Consider the following 17,481-nt stretch of genomic DNA (forward strand, 5'->3'; position numbering starts at 1 on the left):
ACTCGGACGTCACATGCCCACCAACTTGAGCTTGGTTCGTCCCCCAATTACACCGTATTAGGAGAGATTCCACTAATCTACTTCTGTTTCCCTCTTCCTCGACCAGCTAGCCCTTCACGCCAGACCCCACCTCAGGCGCTCTCTGAACTCGCTAAAACCCTCCCCCTCATCCTCCATCCCCTGCCGGCGACACACTCACGGCGAACACCACGTCAGGCGGTGGTAGTGCAGATCTTCGACGAACGGCGAAACTCCAACGGCCCGCGATTCCCCGACACGAACTTCTTCTCCGGCGTCCGCCGAATGTTGAGACAGGCTCTCGATTAGCGGTACGTCGGGGATCGTTTGGAGCTGCGCTGTGATCGTTCAGGAAGGCTTAATCGGGATCGGTCTCGAGCTCTCTGTACTCAGGCGTGCCCGGTTCCGGCATGAATCGGCGGCTCACTGTCGGGCGATTCGGTAGGTAGCCGGCGTAGGGGTATTGGCCGAAGTTCACAGCGATCCTTATAACAATGACAAAATACTTTATTTTCTGGGTTATATATCTTTTGATTTGGTATTTTGTACGGGGGAAGAACTTTGTATGATTTCGACGGCCTTCCATTCACCAAGTAAGAGAATAGTGGATCTCGAATCCGTGGACGTTATTTGGCAGCGGAATAGTGCAGTGGAAAGACCAAAAGACTTCTGAATTAATACGAAGGCCCAAATGAGCAGTTCGAGAGAGCAATCTCCAGATTGGATGCGATCTTTCCAAGTAATTTTGTCTACTTGATGGCGTTTTTTCACTATTCTGAAACACTCCATTTGAATTTGAGTCTTTGAAGTTTTTTACCCATATATAAAGCTCAAGAACCTTGTCCTTCCAGATCTCTTGAACAACAGCAGAAACTTCAAATTCACTTTCTTGCTTTTGGAAAGGCTGTTTTGTTGTGAGAGCTATCTCAGTCATTCTTTTGGAAAGCGTCGAAACAGGTGGTTTTTAAAGAGAGGGAAATTCATATATTTCACAATAATTCAAAATAAAACTGCCTTTGAATCGTCCTTCAAACTTGGAATCTTCAGAATATCACACATTAATTTCCAGTGGCATAAGTACTCTCTCTCATCTATTACTTCCTTTGTCTTCATCTTTGCCTTCTCCCAACAATTTCTTTTATTTATTTTTGATCTCAGTAGTCAGTCGTTAATGTTTTCTTTCTTAAAATCACGTATTATTTCATAAATGATTCTATTTATTGGTATAAATTTCATTTAAATAAAGCGGTACTCTACCATATGTTTTTTCGTTGTAATAACATAATTTAATAAAAAAGTTACAACTTAAATAACAAAGGTAAAATTCATCGTCTTGTATAAATACAATCAAGGTACAGGTTTCCAGTTATGATATCTAAGCATATGACTTCTTACAAATATTTTCGTTCTATACCTTGTACCATGTTTAAATTGTCTTTAAAGGCTTGAGATCTTGAGGAAATGATCACCGAGTATTTACTTGTGTATTTCTTCATTTAGAATATCAATCCTACACAGTGACATATCACTTTCAAGGTTTATATTTTTTCCCTGAGAACTGATTCCGATAAAATAATCTTACTTTGTTGAATAGGTACCAACTGGTGTTGCACTATCCTCTAATTCTGAATCATCAAATAATGTGAGCTCATTTATGGACAATGCAATTGATCAAAAGGATCTATCTTCACATAAAACCACACAAGACTTGGATGGAGATCAGATACAAGGTATTTCAATGCTAAATCTATAAGTTTCAGTTCTCATCTTGTAGGAACATTGCCTAGGCACACCAGAGAAAGTGAGATTAAAGCCAAGGGAGAAGTCATAGTTATGGAAGGCTTTGACATGTATTTTTGTGTTCCTCCAGTGATTCTAAGTTGGAAAACTTTAATGACTTTAAGCAGACGATTCATCTTATTCCTAACTACTAGGACTTGGATTATCATCCTTTAATGATAGTGATAATCAATATGCTTACTGGATGAATAACTCTTCTGTCTTATTGTTATGATGCAGGGGACCGTGGCCACCATAATCTGGTGAAGGAAATGAAACTTGAGGAACACGCGGGACATGGGGTGAAAGATTTTACTTCTGGACTTTTACTTTTGTCAGTGTGTGTATTATTAAGGACATTACTAACCTTTAGCCCATTTATATCAAGAATTCTACATGCATATGAGATGGTTGGGACACCTTTTTAAGGCTAAATTATTTTTAGTAAAATCTAGTTAGCTGATGGGAGAATCTTATTTTCATTTATCAGGACTCAAAGCACTCAGTTTGGATGTTATCATCAGATTCGGAGTTGTGTTCTGATAATAGTCTTATAAAGGAGGATTATAGTCATCACGAAGAATTATTTGAATCTAAAACATCTCAATTCCTAGGGAGACGGAAGGATGAAAATACAGATCGAGAATTCACTGATGGAAAATCTAAATCAAGGAAAGTGTCAGATAAAAAGTCTCCAAAAAAAGAGGTCAAATCACAAGTTCGTACTTTGACAAAAGAGAAGATAATCAATTTTCACACCAATAAAGAAGGTTTTGTGTTAGAAGGTGAGGGAGTAGTACAATAATATATAACATTAAACGGTAGAAGCTTTAGTAACTCATGAAGAGAACTTTAAATTACTTACTTAAGCCTTGATCTGTTGTGCTGCATGAAAGCTACTGCCTGCTGTGTATGATTTTGTATTGGAGTATTTTCTGAAAAGCTTTCACCCATTTAGGATCTGAATGCTGTGTAAGAAATGGTGGAGACGTGGAGATTATAGGAAAAGATGCATTGGATGACTGCAACGGACCTCCTGTAAGATTTAAGTTCAAGCCACAAGAATAGGCATATAAAGTTCACTATACTCTTAGTCTACTCATTTGCTTTGGAAATTCAATTTACAGGTTTCCTCCTCAAGGTTGCCATTGGTCCTCTCTGACAAAGTCCATCGGTTGAAGGTAGTGTTGCAACATAGATTATGATGAATGAGCTCTTTTGACAGACTCCTCCTGTCTTGATTCTTAGGTTTTAAAGCTTTCTGAATCATTATATATCATATATTTTTTGTTGTTATGAGGTTCATTCCATTATGACGAAATTATGTTGAAGAGAAATTGTTTACCCAAGAGTGAAAAGAGATGAAATTTTGAAGAACTAATATGGTGCCAGTGGCACCTAATTTTTAGTTTCTTAAATTCTTGATTGACCTATTGATTAACTGGAGATCGTTTCTAAAACTCCCAGTCTCTCAGGTTTTTCTCCCTTCTTTGTAATATTTCATTTTATCAATGAAACATCTGTTTCTCATAAAAACATGCAGCATTCTTGGTCAGGTTTCAGAGGGAAGGGAAAGTGAAGGAAGAATATTGAATACATCATTTTTAAGGGCTATTGTCTTATGCAGGCACTTGTTGAGTGTGAAGGAACTTCAATAGATTTGAGTGGTGACGTGGGTGCTGTAGGACGAGTTGTAGTTTCAGATTCCTCATTTGCAAAAAATGAACTTTGTCTAGATTTGAAAGGTAAGTTTCATCCGTATGTGTTATGTTATGGTAGTAAGGTTTTCAGATATACTTCCAGTACTTAATTGTCCATTTTTTCCATGCATAGTGATTAACGTTTACTTTCTAGATCATTCTTTCTGACCTTCTTGTTGGTTAGTTTCGAAGATATCAGGATGTCTTATAGTTGTCGGGTAACTCATCTATGGTTTCTTGACTCAGGTACAATTTATAGAGCGGCAATAGTTCCTTCAAGGACATTTTGCATTGTATGTTGTCATTCTTCACTTATCTGGTTTTTAAAATAGTACCATTTTTCTTATTAGTAGCTTTGTACTTGAAAGTCATGTTGAAATAAAAGGTCTTCGTTTATTGCTCTTTATGGCTCCAAAATGAATTATTTATGTATTTCCCACCCGGCTTTGTTGATGTAAATCTTATCTTTGTCCAGGTTAGCTTTGGTCAATCAGAGGCAAAGGTTTGTATTTTTTCCAACTATTATCTTATACACTATCCCTTTATGTATCAATAATGTGTAAGGTATCCCTTAAAGAGCTTGATATTCAAAATGGAAAGAAAACAAGAGAACAAAGAGAAAACAAGAGATGAACCCCTAGGGCATTACAAAAGTCTTCCCTGCCTTTGCTGGTACTCTTCCTAGTCACTACTTTCTCAAACCAACAAAAAAACCCTCCCCTAACAGACTCTAAAAGCATAAAAAGGCCCCAACTAACTTTGGGGAAGGTGAAATTCCTGAGCTACCCTCCCTTGCAAAAATGACTAACTTGAGGGGGGTGAGTTGCCCATCCTACCTTTCATATTATTAGTATTAACTATCGGGGGCCTTACATCACCCTTAGGTAAAGAAGCACCTTGTTCTCAAGGTGAAAATCGTTGTTGGATGAATGTGCGTGATTCCAATGTTGCCTCATGCTCGGATAAGCCCATCCATCGTACTAGTAACTCAATGACTTCAGTTCGGTTGGTTGCAGTTGGTCGGCTCGTTTTTTGGGTATATCTGTACACCCCTGTGTGTTGCTACCCACCCGAACTCTCATCCCTTAACACCAGGGGAAGGGGAAGTGTTGTGTTCGAAGCACCCAAAGCTTTCTTAAGTTGCGAAACATACAACACGACGAATAGATGCCTCCCTAGGTAAGTTGAGCTTATAAGCCACTATTCCCACCCGTTTCTTGACTTGATATGGCCTAGAAAATTTGGGATTCAGTTTTCCATTATGGTATTTGGTTATTGAAGCTTGGTGGTAAGGGCGGGCGAATTTTGAGGTAAACCTAATCCTCGCGGCCAATTCCATCCCCCTCCAATGGCGGTCTGCAAACTTCTTCATATGCTCTTGTGCAGCTATGAGGTGAGTTTTGAATATGGATAGAACATTGTTACGCTTTTTTAGTTGCAGTCTAAGGAAGAATTCAATGTCCGATGATCACTCTAGAATATTAGAGGTGGTGGTGGGCAAGTGTAAATGGCATGGTGCCAATCGACAGATGGAATGAAATATTGTACCAGTATTCAGCACAAGCAATCTACGCTCCCAATTTCTTTAGGCATTCGTTGCAAAAACATTAGAGGTAGGTTTCAATGAATTTGTTCACAATCTCGATCTGACCATCAGTCGTTGGATGTGTGTCCCCTAGATACAAAATAATTCCCATCCAGGAATGGCTTACAAACACTTTATCTCGATCGAAGACTATGTACCTCGAAAACTCGTGTAAATGGACCACCTCGTGTATAATTGAGGATGCCATTGACGACTAGAAAAAGGTGTCTCAACGGGATGAAATAGGCGTACTTGCTCGGTCCACGACAAAAACAATATTGTATCCCTCCAACTTTGGTAATCCTTTGATGAAATACATTGATATATCTTCCCATATGCGGTTTAGAATAGGTTGAGGTTGGAGGACTCCTCTGGGTGCCTGACGATTGCTTTCATATCCAGCCAATACAACTCTCCCTTCAAGCGCTTATGCGTTTGTAAGAACCCAAGATGCCTACCCAAAATCATACCCCAGTACCATCCTTGGATTGATAACAAGCCATTAAAGGTTAGTTTCCCCTAAATCTTTTAGCTCTATCCTAATCCTTTTGTTTCGGTTTCAGATTATTGGGACCAGTCCACTCGTTCTTGGGTTGTTGTGACAAGAAGATCTTTCAAGGAGGAAATAATGGAGTTTACTACACTTCTATATAGTTTAACTTCATTTGTGATTGCTCATGATGTGGATCGAAGGTGCTGGTCATTGGAGCCCTCGGGAGACTTCTCGGTTGTTTGAGTAGGAAGAGGGATTCTCCCTCAATGCTTAAAGATTTGTATGTAGCTTTGTGGAAATCAAAGTGTCAAAGAAAAGTGAGCATATTTACTTGGATTTTGCATCATGGGCCTTCTCCCCGTCCTCTAACACTACCACATCAAAGCTGTAAACATCTGTCTTCTTAGTGGGAATACCCGAATAAACAAATATACTCAGACTTATGTAGTGGTCGGCCTTCCTACACGCACGCGCCCGCCAGAATGCCTCCTTGGTTCTGCACGAAGCCAAGCCAATACATACGATAGGCGAAGGAAAGACCCCCATTTCATAGCGATATTCCTCACTCCATGGCATGACACCTTTCGCTCATCCATTCCGCCCGCCCGTCCAGACGAGGCACCCTTTTTCATTATCATCTACCGCCCTTTCTTTCCTCCCTGTCCGATGCAGTCGCGCTGGCTCGTCACTCGGCTCCTCGGCTCACTTCGGTTGCAAAGACTTTCTCCTTAGGCGCATGTCTCAGCAACACTAAACGAGGGTTTCGCTCGTTATAAGACTTGACAAACATCTCACAACACGAGCTGACGACAGCCTAACACGTTACAGCAGCATTCATCTTCGGATTTTCAGCAGCCCATGCTCAAGGTAGCATTCCCTGTAGCAGCACTCTAGTATTTAGTAAATTCTTTGACTAAGGCCTGGAAGAACTCTCGATAAAAGACCTGATTTACATTCGAAAGCCCGAACACAAAAAGCCGATGTTGATCCCTTAATGCGTTGCAATCTGGACATTGATCGATCTTTATGCTTCCCAAAACAGGTTTTCAGAAGTCCACAGAAAAATTATTGCTAATTGTCCGAAATGAGAAGCAAAAATATCCAGAAAAATTGCCGTCCTTATCTCTTCTCCCATCCCCATCTATTTGTGTACTATGGATCGCCAGTGGAGAATGTCTTAGTCACTTATTCTTTCATTGCTATTATGCTTTGCAAAGTTAGAGTTTCTTCTTGCTATGGCAGTTTAATATTGGTTGGGTTTTTGATTCAAAGGCAGAAGATAATGTGTACTAGCTTTTGTGTGGGCTTGATTTCTCCTCCTCTTAGACGAAGTTATTATGGGTTAACGCTGTCAAGGCTTTGCTTTCTGAGTTATGGTTTGAAAGGAACTTTCAAATTTTGGAAAACAAGTGCAAGTCTGTGGCAGAATATTTCTATTTAGCCCAGTTCAAAGTTTTCCAGTGGTGTTTTTTATGTGTGTTATCTCCTAATTATTCTACTAACCTCAATTGTAATAATTGGGATGCTTTCATTTTCCATAGTGTGTTCTTATTCCTTGCAATTTCTCCTTTTCTTTTTACTCTTTTGAGAGTTTTTATCTTTGAACTATTATTGTCTTAAAACAAAAAAATTCTATTAAAAAAAAAGAACTAATACTATTCTTTAAATTTATCAATGAAAAGTTTCGTTTCAATTGAGGAAAAAAGCCATATCCAAGAAACTTAGATACTCATTTCTGTTGCTTCGATTGCACAATCCACTGCTCAAGCAAAAATTTCAATGCTTGTTGATCCGTTCGTACTAGGACTCTATGACCGAAGAGATATGGCCTCCACTGTTGTATTGCCAACACTATGACCATTAGTTTGCATTCGTAAACTGACTTGGCTTGGGTCTGGATAAATAACGTCTAACTAAAGAAGGTGATGGGTCGTTGATTTTAGGAATGGGAAAAGACTGCTCCCCTATCCCCAAGGCATCAGTCTCCACCACAAAAGGAATGCTAAAGTCCGACAGGGCCAACATCGAAAATGTGATTAGGGCACATTTGAGTTTCTTAAATGCCTCTCAGTCGTCTGCGCTGTTCAATGGAAAGGATCACGCTTCAACAGTTGTGTGAAGGGGGCTGCCATGACGCCATACTTGGACACGAAGCGACGTTCATACTCGATAAGACCTAGAAAACCCTGCAGCTCTCTCAGATTGGTTGGAATTTTCTCTAGGTCAGCCTACACAACCTTTGCGAAAACCCGACGGCCGAAGTATTCGATTCCATGTTTCACAAAGTGGAATTTGCCCAAGTTGGCGTATCGAGAGTTATTATGTAGTAAGTAAAGACAATGGTCAAGTGTTGGAGGTGTGAGCTCAAGATTGCTCTATGGACCAAAATATTGTTAAAGAAAACAAAGATGAACTTACGTAAAAACGTTCAAAATACGTTGTTCAAACAACAAAACTAGAAATTCGTAGTGACCCTTGTGGGTCCAAAAAGCCGTCTTCTGCACATCCTCTTAATGGACCATGATTTAATAGTATTCGGACTTGAGATCAATCTTTGAGTAAATTTGCGATCCATTCAATTCGTCAATAGGGAATTTATCTGGGATGGTAGTGTTATTCAATGCTCAGTAATCGACGTAAAAGTGCCAACTTGCATCCTTCTTCTTTACCAACAACACTGACTTCGATAGGGCTCACATTACGTCGGATGATTCCTGCCTCTAACATCTCAGTGATCGGCCTTTCAATCTCTCCCTTCTGGACATGGGGTTATCTATATGATTTCACATTCACCATTGACCGACCTTCTTGGAGTTGTATTTGGCGCAGTCTATTTCTCTTTTAGGACGAAGTTATTGTGGTAAATTGAGCATGTCGTGGTATTCTTCGATTAGAGCTTCTATAGGGGAAGAGTATGAGTTACTTGTGGTGGCTTCAAGTTCCTCCAAGGTAGCGGGTTGGGTTGTCAAAGATATGAATTCCACCGTAAAGCCTTGATTAGTCAGGGAGAGGTGCTTCAGTAACACTTTGACTTAGTCAGGGAGGGATCTTCCTCGTTCACGATGGTTATCACTAACCCTTCCTAGTTGGCCCCAATGTTTGTAACCACTGCATTCTGAGGACCACGTATACCCTTACCAAATCCAGCAGCAAAATTTTTTCAACAATTGTTAAAGTACGTAGATTGAGTAACACATTCTTGCGAATCCCTTTCCCTTTTACTGCTCTCCCTAGTTGGCTATCTTTGTTCAGGGTAATTTGGGAAAATCCACCAATCACTGCGAGATGAAATTGTGTGGCCCCACAGTTAGTTAACACCAACACATCCTCGTGTTCGACTTTTCCTCTCAACTTGATCGTAATCAGTGTGGAGAAATAGACTGCTGTGTTCAATGATAGTTCTACCATGTTTCCCACCTTTGTTGCTTGCATTGCTACGATTTCCTCGTTGGAATTTCTGTCGTCATCCATTTCTAACTCTGTGTCTGTGGCGTCGCTGTGAACTAGGAAGACATGAAGTTCCTTGCTTTTAGAGCAATGTCCCACTGTGTACCTCTTTTCACAGCTGAAATAGAGTTTAGGGTATGTTTCCTTTTGTCGTTGAATCTCCAACCTCTTTGGTATGTTTCCTTTTGGTCGTTGAATCATCCACCGCTGAGGAAAGGGTTTGTTTTTTATTTCCTTGCCGCCATCTTAGCTAAGATGTTCACAAAGGAATTTTGCATCTCTTGCCGCGGCTCATCCATCTCTGTCGTCAGATTCTCAAAGCTCTGGGATAGTTACGGTACATTCCCTTTCAAGCTTGAGGCCTCATGTTTAACCATCCTTTCTTCCAACTTCTTCTGTATTATTTTCTCCAGCTTTTCCAGGGTGACTGTTTTGATACCAAGTTGTAACGTATCCTTTACAAAGAGCCTGACATTCAAAATAGTGAGAAAACATTCAAAATAGTGAGAAAACAAGAGATGAAATCCTAGGGCAATACAAAAGTCTCCCCAGCCCGGTACTCTTCCTAGCTACTATTTTCTCAAACAAACAAAAACATCCATCCCCTAACAGACTCTGAAAGCATAAAAAAGTTCTAAGGGAAGGTGAAATCCCCAAACTACCCTCCTTACAAAAGCGACCAACTTGAGGGAGGCAAGTTGCCATCCTACCCTTCCTAATATAAGTATTTACTATAGGCCGTTGGAATTTTATTGCTGTTGATTTCTTTTTTGGCTGGTTACATAGTTTTCCTTTTTGAGCATCTCTTTGTTTTTCGTTTGCGGTATAATACAATGTTCAAGAACTGCCATTGCAAATGACTTGATTGGTATCTTTAATTGGACGTATGCTACTTGATCAGATGGAGTGTATCATGAATGACTTTATACAGTTGAAGGCAGAATCCAATATTGATGAGGCTGAAACTATGGTTGAAGGTTCTTGACTTGAGATTTATACCTTTGTCGATTTTTCTACAGGGTCAAAATTTGCTTTCTTCTATTCTCATTCTATCTTTTGCTTGTGTAGGAACATTGGATGGCTTCTCATTTGATTCCGAAGATGAGGCTGAGAAAATAACTAAAGTTTCTTCCTCTCCAACCGACCAAAATGAGGCAGTAGAAGGGCTCAGCAAAAAATCAAAAAATAAAGCTGAGAAATCATCAGTATGTTTCGAAGCTCTAATATTCAATTGAATTTGGTATCTCTAATGGCCCATCCTGTGTTGCACAAGCATATGCTTATGATCCAAAAATGTCAATGTAGGGGCGGAAGCGCGTTAGAACTGGAGGAAAGCTGCAGGCACCAAAGAAAGCAAGGAAGAAAGTTCAAGGTTTTAAAACTAAAAATGGCAAGAGCAAGAAATGAAGCTTGAAATCTCTACTGTATAAGCTTTTAATCCAAGGTGGTTGAATAGTTGTTTCTCATGGCCCCTAGGAGGGCAGAGTCAGAATGCAAGAGGTGAGGCAAAACGAACGAGATGCTTCAACCAACAGGGCTTGAAACATGGGGATTTTTTTGTTTTTGTTTTTTGAGTACAACATGTGGGTAGGGGTGGGGGATTCTTGATTGGAGATATATGTCAATTACTATTGAGTTATGTTTGCTTTGGTGAAATATGAGATTTTTTGCGTGAAACGTAGGATCTTTTCTCCCCTTTTATCTCTGACACGAAGTTGAATAGTTTAATGAATGTCGTTTTTGCTGTGAAGTTCAAATTTTAATATTTAGTTGGTCAATTGTTTCTACCATAAGTGGTGGATGAGACTATATCTTGTGTCATTACCAATCGGGCGGCAACCAATTATCAAGGTAAGGCAGCCTTGTGAAACATTTTCACTTTTAGATGGAACATTTACAAGATTATTTACGTAAATCTAATGGGTCAAGATGAATTTCGAACTAATTTCATTTTCAAACATTTACAATATTACTATTACTAACTAAAGTCATTTCATTTTCACTTTTAGATAGAACATTTACAATATTACTATTACTAACTAAAGTCTAATGGTTCAGACGAATTTTGGATTAATATCTTTTATATTGACAATTAATCACTTAAGAAAGCTCGTTGTGTGTGAATATGATCTTCATACTAGCAGAACCCTCAAATGGAACATACTTTTTCACATTTTCATTACCAAATGAAGTGACACACACGCTCAATCTCATGGCCATTTGGAACAAGAAGGGGATGAAAGTGAGTAAGGGTTATAAATTTATGAGCCATTACAACTATTTTTCAAATTTTAGGAATCAAAAGTGTCAATTTTAAATTTGAAGGACCAAATAGAGTACCATTTAAATTTGAAAGTATATGAACTAAAAATTTATTTTGCCATAATAATTAATTGATTTGTTAAAAATATATACTTCATTTAATTTTATTGATAAAAAATATATTAAATTAATGTAATTAAACATTTATTAAAATAAAATAATTTAGTATGATAACATTAAAATTTTTAATACAGCAATCCCAACTCACCACTTTTTAAGCAAAAAGTTGGTTTTAAATAAATAGAATTAATTAATTATTTAATAACATTTCTATTTATAACCGAGCACTACAATTTTTTATTCCCAGTTATCCACCATTCACGGGCATCCAAGAAACTTTAGACCAATTTCACTAAAACTGGTAGCCCTGTCCCCCAATTCCCTCAAGTCCATACAAATTTGCAATCCATTTGATTTCACCAACCTGAGGCTCAAGTCCGGTTGCTGAAATATCATGATTCCAGAAGGCCTTGGCCGCGCAAATCAGGAGAGTAAGTTGATGAGGATGAATATAATTGCCAGAGGAAAGGGTAGAAGAATGTTCGATGAAGAAACCAAATGTATGAGCTCCCCACTGCTCGGCTCTTCAATGTGTGGAGTGGCTATTGTTTCATTTGATGCTTTCTTCGTTCTGCATCGCCATGAAGTATAAAACACAAAAATGTCGTCATGTGTTGTCGTAATGAAAAAATAAAAAAATATAAAAGAAATTCAGAGACTGGTGGCTACGTACCCATTGACGCTGGGGCAAAAAACAATTTCATAGTCGTAAGCTTTGCAGGTAAATGTGCTAGTCCCATCATCGTAAGCATAACTATATGCCCTTGGACATGCATGCTTGAAAATGGTGGAGTAGATAGAGGGGTGGCACGTGTTGGGGTTTGAAAATTGTCCACTACAGCAGTACTGGTCAAGCCCGAACGCCTCGCAAGCGCTTTTGCATGCCACCACTCCCCCTTGACCTTGTTGTCCACCGTCCCCCCCCAGTACTACTTGCAGCTCTTTTGGGCAACCTGTTTAATTAATTGCATTAGTAGATATATATTATTAAAATTAAATAAACATTATTGCTAGTTTAACTACCTACCTAAATTAAGATCTGAAGCGCAGCCTGTGGCATTACACGGTCCATAGACACCTCGAGGCACGACGAGGAGCGGCAAGTTATAGCCATCCACAATGCTGACATCGTAGAAGTCTTTCTCCTCCCCACTCCCTACTGTGATCTCAAAGAGCGAAGCAGGTGGAGTGGCACCATTGCCGTCGCATTCCAGCCTTCCCCCACAGTCCCCTGTTTCGCACTTGCCGATTCCCGATGGATCGAAGCTGCATCCGGTCCTTGCCCATATTCGTCCTGACCATCCTGGAGTGGATGGAATTCTAACACTTTGGCCTGACTCCAACCGGAATCCGGTCGTCGGAAGTGGAGGTGTGCCAGCGCCAGCCAGCGTACCGGGCCATACGGGATGCGGGCAATTGTTTGTGATGGTGAATGTGCAAGAGCGAGCACAAGACAAGGAAGAAAGGACAGCAAGAAAGATGCCAAAACCCATCGAAGTAATTGTCATAATAATGTGGATTGTGTTGGCCGGGCCCCGGGGTATGTTGATTTGAGGGGGATGCGAGGGCTATTTGAATATATGTTTGATGATTAATATGAATATGATTGAACCTCCCTCCGAGAGGATGGAATTTTGTTCACCAACGAGGATGAGGTTATTCTCAGCCGCAAGACGAGTCCTTGAGGTTTAGTATTATAAGTCCTCCCGGAAAAGCAATTCCTTTCTTTGCCAATTATACATTGATTCTATAAAGAATATAATCAACCAATGGCTGGTACTCTCTTTTGAGGGAAAAATACATCTCAAATTTAGATGCTCGAAATATTCCCATCAAGCCTCGATCTGTCAACCTGATAAGGACGATCTGACATCATCATAGCCAATTACTGTGACAAGCTGATCCTTGAGCCTTGGGAAATAAGTAAGATATATTTGAAAGATGATAGCTTCAGGTCAAAAAGACACCAGAATGAATATATCATTTAGATAACAAGAAGGTGGCTCCTTGTATACACACATTGTCTGTTTGATCCACCTTTATTTGTTTATTTATTTATTTTTTTTTTCATTTTTCTGCGAGTTTCAAAATAGAGCAGAAAGTGACAATGAAAGAACAGTCGAGAAAATAAATAATTATCAAACCTATAATTTGTAAAGCAAGGATACGTACATCTCTATATTTTCCTGGTAATGCACTGTCTCTAGGGTACCTAGATTCACGTACATGGGAGCCAACGGTCTACATCCAGTGGAGAACCCGCATACATCACCTCTGCCACCAAAGCCGTAAAACCATACGCCACTCCATAAATCCCATGCTCTCAAGTCACTCGGGGGAGGAGGTAAAAAGTACTATCACTGCCCCTATATGCAAAATCAGTCCAGACCAGAAACGGCAATATACAAGAATAAGAATTGAGCAGCAGAAAAGAAAGAGCTTGACAGATGAGTCGCAATTGGGAGAGGTCAGCGGAGAAAACTAATGGAATTTTATTCAAGTTCAACCGAGTCCATAATACAGAAACTAATAGCCTTCAAAATGGGCTTCTGCAACGCATTTATAGCAGTAGTTTAATGGTCAAACCGGCAGTAAATACAAAAGCTAATTAATTCCCTCATTACAAATGACTCACACAATAAGTACGCCCCAGTAGCTTGATTATTAATAGCAAGTACACCAAGGAATGAGCAAAGTGTGTTGTCTGGTCTTCCATGTTTGCGCATTTTAACGAAATTAACATAAAATTCACTAGGCTGCAAAGATACAATTTCAAGCATTATCCCTGCAAATCAAATGTTTGATAAAACCTGCATTCCATCCCATCATTAGCTCCATATTTGAGTGCCTTTCCTCCACACCAGGCTGCAAATTAACATAAAATTCACTTGGCTGCAAAGATACAATTTCAAGCATTATCCCTGCAAATCAAATGATTGAGAAAACCTGCATTCCACCCCATCATTAGCTCCATATTTGAGTGACTTTGCTCCACACTGATTGTTATAGCCCAAAAAACGAGGAATGAAATTGAGTAAAGAAGGCTTGTAAGCTTGTAAGATTACCTCAACAATCCTTTTCCCACCTGGGGTGGGGGGGTTTGTTAGCTTCTCCTGAACGTAATTTTGTTCTCCACATTTAAAAAGGCCACCATCACCTCCTAAGGATTTGTAGGCTCATTTTGAACAGCATTTTGTTCTGTAAACTTGTTCTCCACATTAACAAAGGGCATCACACACCTGCCAAGAAAGGTGACGAAGGTCAAAACACCCGTAATTACATTCAATCAAATTGCAGAACAAGGAACATTAAGTCACAAATACAACTAAACTCTCACAATTAGGAATGACTAGACCCCTGCTGCAAAGTTAAAAATGACTTTAGGACAACCTCATATGAAAATATGGGAACAAACAGATATAACAAAAATGTAAATAGTCTAGGGCAACCCACGTCACTGGTCATAAACCTGATGGCAAAGCCAAGAGCACGTCTAGCAAAACAGAATTCGGACCAAGTGCCTTTCAGTCAAGGAATTTGAAAATTGGGCTTGGAGGGGGATGGGGAATGGGTGGTGTTCCAAGCAGAGTTATCATTTTCAGCTACCCATTCCATGATAATACTTAATAGAGAGTAAATAAGTTGTAAGAGGATTAATATTATTGGAATTAAGTAAAGATAATATAAATACAAATAGGAGCACTATGCTAGTATACCAAGAATGCCTTCAGCAATACAAATACGCAGAGTAGATAAAGTAGGCGCTGATAACATTAGAAAAATATATCAAGAAAGGATGCGACGGCACCCTTTAAGCTACAATAGTCTATGTTGAAGAGAAGCAGGGCAAGGAAATACTAGATAGAAATGCAAATTTCCTGTCGATCCTGCTCCATCCCATTCGTTATAGTCAATCTAGTGTCAGCTACATATTGCATTAAACAAGATTAGAAATATAAGTGTTCCTACAAACAGGTGGGGCACACAAGGTCCACCACTTCAAGTATCCGCAGGTCAAGTCCATCATATGATATCGGTCCAAAGGCAGAACAAAAAGGAAATTATTCAAACGAACAGCATAGAGACAAGCCCCAGTTTCCCTTCTTTTTCATATATAAATCTAGCTCATATCCATGCCATCTCCAACTTGACTACAAATTGGGACGGCAGCAGAGAAAGATCTCTCGAAAGGTGAAGGATGAAACTGGGCATCCCGCCTACGCTTAAAAGCAAAGTCATCGATGGAGGAATTGTCAGCATCAAGCTTCCTGCGAATGCCTCTGATTGCTTGTTCCTCTGTCAGTGTAAGTGGGAATATTTGCCCACTTGCACGACACAGTGAGCTATGGTTATCATAGAGAATTCGTTGGTCACAGTTTTTGTCACAAATGTGAGTGATTCCTGTTAGTTTGCAGCGGTACATATTACCACATACATGTTCATTCTCACATTTCCAATCACATTTGTGGGCAAGAACTTGCCCATCTCTACCCAGAATAGTTGAAAGATAAATAACATTTGCAGGCTCTGAAACCATGGATTTGCCGTTCAACTCCATTGAGATGATGCGGTTTCAACTTCAAATTACTGATTTAGGACAGTCTTGCCTCAAAATTTCTGCAGATCCCAACACAAATAGAAAACTGTCAAATATTAGACCATGAGAAGGGAACCCGCAAATATGAGGAACCTACTTCTCTGATAAAAAAATTTCGTTTTTTTGTCGAACATCCCCGTCATGCCCTTAATCATTTTCGTGGGAATCAATTCTAAGTTAGACATAAATTCGAAGGAAAGATAAAAACAAACAGCCAAACATAGAAATATTAACGAATTGATGATCATCTAAGAAACTCAAGAGAAAGCCTTAAAGAAATTCAGACCTCCAGATCTTAAAATAGTAGAATGGTATACCATGAGAAATGGAAAAAGAATGAGAAAAAGAAAAGGGTGTGCCTAGATGAAAGAAATCATTACACAGTGCCAGATTGCAATAGAAAGGGCGAGCAGAATAATTGACACTATTCTAATTCCGGAGCCCACACCATGAATCCTTAATTAAACATACTATAAACTATAAAGACCATGGTGATCTCAGACCAGATCTAAGAAATCCATGTGCAGATTAGGGAAAAAAACAAAAACTTGATACTGCAGAAAAGCTTAAAAAGTTTCCTTCCTTATTTTCTGGTAGTGTAGTAAGACTAACAGAAAAGGATATGAACGTTTGGACAAAGATCTTAAAAAGGAATAGAATAGGAGGTGCTTGAAAAAAAAAAAAAGCCAGAAAGGGAACAGAAAATAACTCACTTGATCTGAGAGGCCACACGACGACACCAAAGTATTGTAAAAAAAAAAAAAACACAAACGCAGGAGCTCTGTCTCCCCCAAATCAACTCTCGCACTCTCTCTCTCTCTCTCTCTCTCTCTCTCTCTCTCTCTCTCTCTCTCCGGCTTAGGAAGCAGAAAAATAAAGAACAGAAAAATGTAATAGAACGAAAGAAACGAGGGGCGGGGTAAGCTTATTTATAGAGAGGAGAGAGGAGACTTCGTAGTCCGTGATGATGGGGTTGACGTTGTTAGTCGTTGGAGTGGGAAGGGATTTGCTCAACTTTTTTGCTTTTTAATGAAAACTTTGTTTCAGAAGAGACCGTTAAAATAAATTAAAAATTTTCAACATTATCCATAAAATCCTTTGTATAGTCTTAATAAATTAAAATTGGAAATAAAAGAAAAGGTAAAATGAGTAGAAGGTTCAAAGATACAATGATATTTCCGAAATTCAAATATTTTACCCCTGTACTTTTATACTAAATAAAAAAGAAAAAAGAGAACTTAAGGCCAAAAGAAATAGAGGTTACTTATTATTTTTTTTTTCAAGAATAAAAGTCTAACAAACAAACTACAGAAGTAAAGTGAAAATTAGATACTCACTCCCAATTTGTTGAGATGTGGGCTAGAGTAAGATTGAAGTCATTTACTCTTCTATATTTTGATTTTATAAATAACACGTTAAACTTTATTTTCAAATTCGTCGTAATTGTGCAAGTAAGAATATACACAAGTGAAGAAATTTG

General features: G+C 39.1%; 3 protein-coding genes across 5 annotated transcripts; 1 reads left to right on the plus strand and 2 right to left on the minus strand.

The window, feature by feature from the left end:
- Positions 1-66: 66 nt before the first annotated feature.
- BIN4 (double-stranded DNA binding protein) lies at positions 67-10,772 on the plus strand. 3 transcript variants are annotated; one of them, XM_088118890.1, is made up of 13 exons: positions 67-757; positions 870-1,095; positions 1,613-1,748; positions 2,038-2,099; positions 2,288-2,582; positions 2,756-2,835; positions 2,925-2,978; positions 3,425-3,542; positions 3,744-3,790; positions 3,973-3,999; positions 9,924-9,999; positions 10,091-10,227; positions 10,328-10,772. In XM_088118890.1, exons 3-13 carry the CDS (start codon positions 1,673-1,675, stop codon positions 10,427-10,429), a joined length of 1,074 nt encoding a protein of 357 aa, XP_087975016.1. In that variant the 5' UTR covers positions 67-757; positions 870-1,095; positions 1,613-1,672; the 3' UTR covers positions 10,430-10,772. The 3 variants fall into 3 exon arrangements, with proteins under 3 accessions (XP_087975016.1, XP_022140828.1, XP_022140827.1); XM_022285136.2 differs by having other exon boundaries at positions 870-975; XM_022285135.2 differs by lacking the exon at positions 870-1,095.
- A 647-nt stretch (positions 10,773-11,419) lies between these two features.
- Positions 11,420-13,748, minus strand: LOC111011728 (Pathogenesis-related thaumatin superfamily protein). Its single transcript, XM_022285604.2, has 3 exons — positions 12,432-13,748; positions 12,078-12,357; positions 11,420-11,975 (listed from the first exon to the last, which is right to left on the minus strand). Exons 1-3 carry the CDS (start codon positions 12,910-12,912, stop codon positions 11,828-11,830), a joined length of 909 nt encoding a protein of 302 aa, XP_022141296.1. The 5' UTR covers positions 12,913-13,748; the 3' UTR covers positions 11,420-11,827.
- Positions 13,749-13,878: 130 nt separating this feature from the next.
- LOC111011729 (cyclic AMP-responsive element-binding protein) lies at positions 13,879-16,854 on the minus strand. Its single transcript, XM_088118891.1, has 2 exons — positions 16,715-16,854; positions 13,879-16,021 (listed from the first exon to the last, which is right to left on the minus strand). Exon 2 carries the CDS (start codon positions 15,960-15,962, stop codon positions 15,525-15,527), a length of 438 nt encoding a protein of 145 aa, XP_087975017.1. The 5' UTR covers positions 15,963-16,021; positions 16,715-16,854; the 3' UTR covers positions 13,879-15,524.
- Positions 16,855-17,481: the final 627 nt, after the last annotated feature.

The sequence above is a fragment of the Momordica charantia genome (genome assembly GCF_013281855.1).
Source record: "Momordica charantia cultivar OHB3-1 chromosome 10 unlocalized genomic scaffold, Mcharantia_2.0 BLBB01000010.1, whole genome shotgun sequence".
Lineage (NCBI taxonomy): Eukaryota > Viridiplantae > Streptophyta > Magnoliopsida > Cucurbitales > Cucurbitaceae > Momordica > Momordica charantia.

Bases quoted from the DNA above. Each gene is read 5' to 3' on its own strand.
- BIN4 (XM_022285135.2), top strand. From the start codon at position 710: ATGAGCAGTTCGAGAGAGCAATCTCCAGATTGGATGCGATCTTTCCAA. The intron at 2,100-2,287 runs GTGAAAGATTTT...TTCATTTATCAG, and splicing joins AGGAACACGCGGGACATGGG to GACTCAAAGCACTCAGTTTG. The intron at 2,836-2,924 runs GTAAGATTTAAG...TTCAATTTACAG, and splicing joins ATGACTGCAACGGACCTCCT to GTTTCCTCCTCAAGGTTGCC.
- LOC111011729 (XM_088118891.1), bottom strand. From the start codon at position 15,962: ATGGAGTTGAACGGCAAATCCATGGTTTCAGAGCCTGCAAATGTTATT.
- LOC111011728 (XM_022285604.2), bottom strand. From the start codon at position 12,912: ATGACAATTACTTCGATGGGTTTTGGCATCTTTCTTGCTGTCCTTTCT. The intron at 12,358-12,431 runs GTAGGTAGTTAA...TTAATTAAACAG, and splicing joins CGCTTCAGATCTTAATTTAG to GTTGCCCAAAAGAGCTGCAA. The intron at 11,976-12,077 runs GTACGTAGCCAC...ATGGCGATGCAG, and splicing joins TTTTGCCCCAGCGTCAATGG to AACGAAGAAAGCATCAAATG.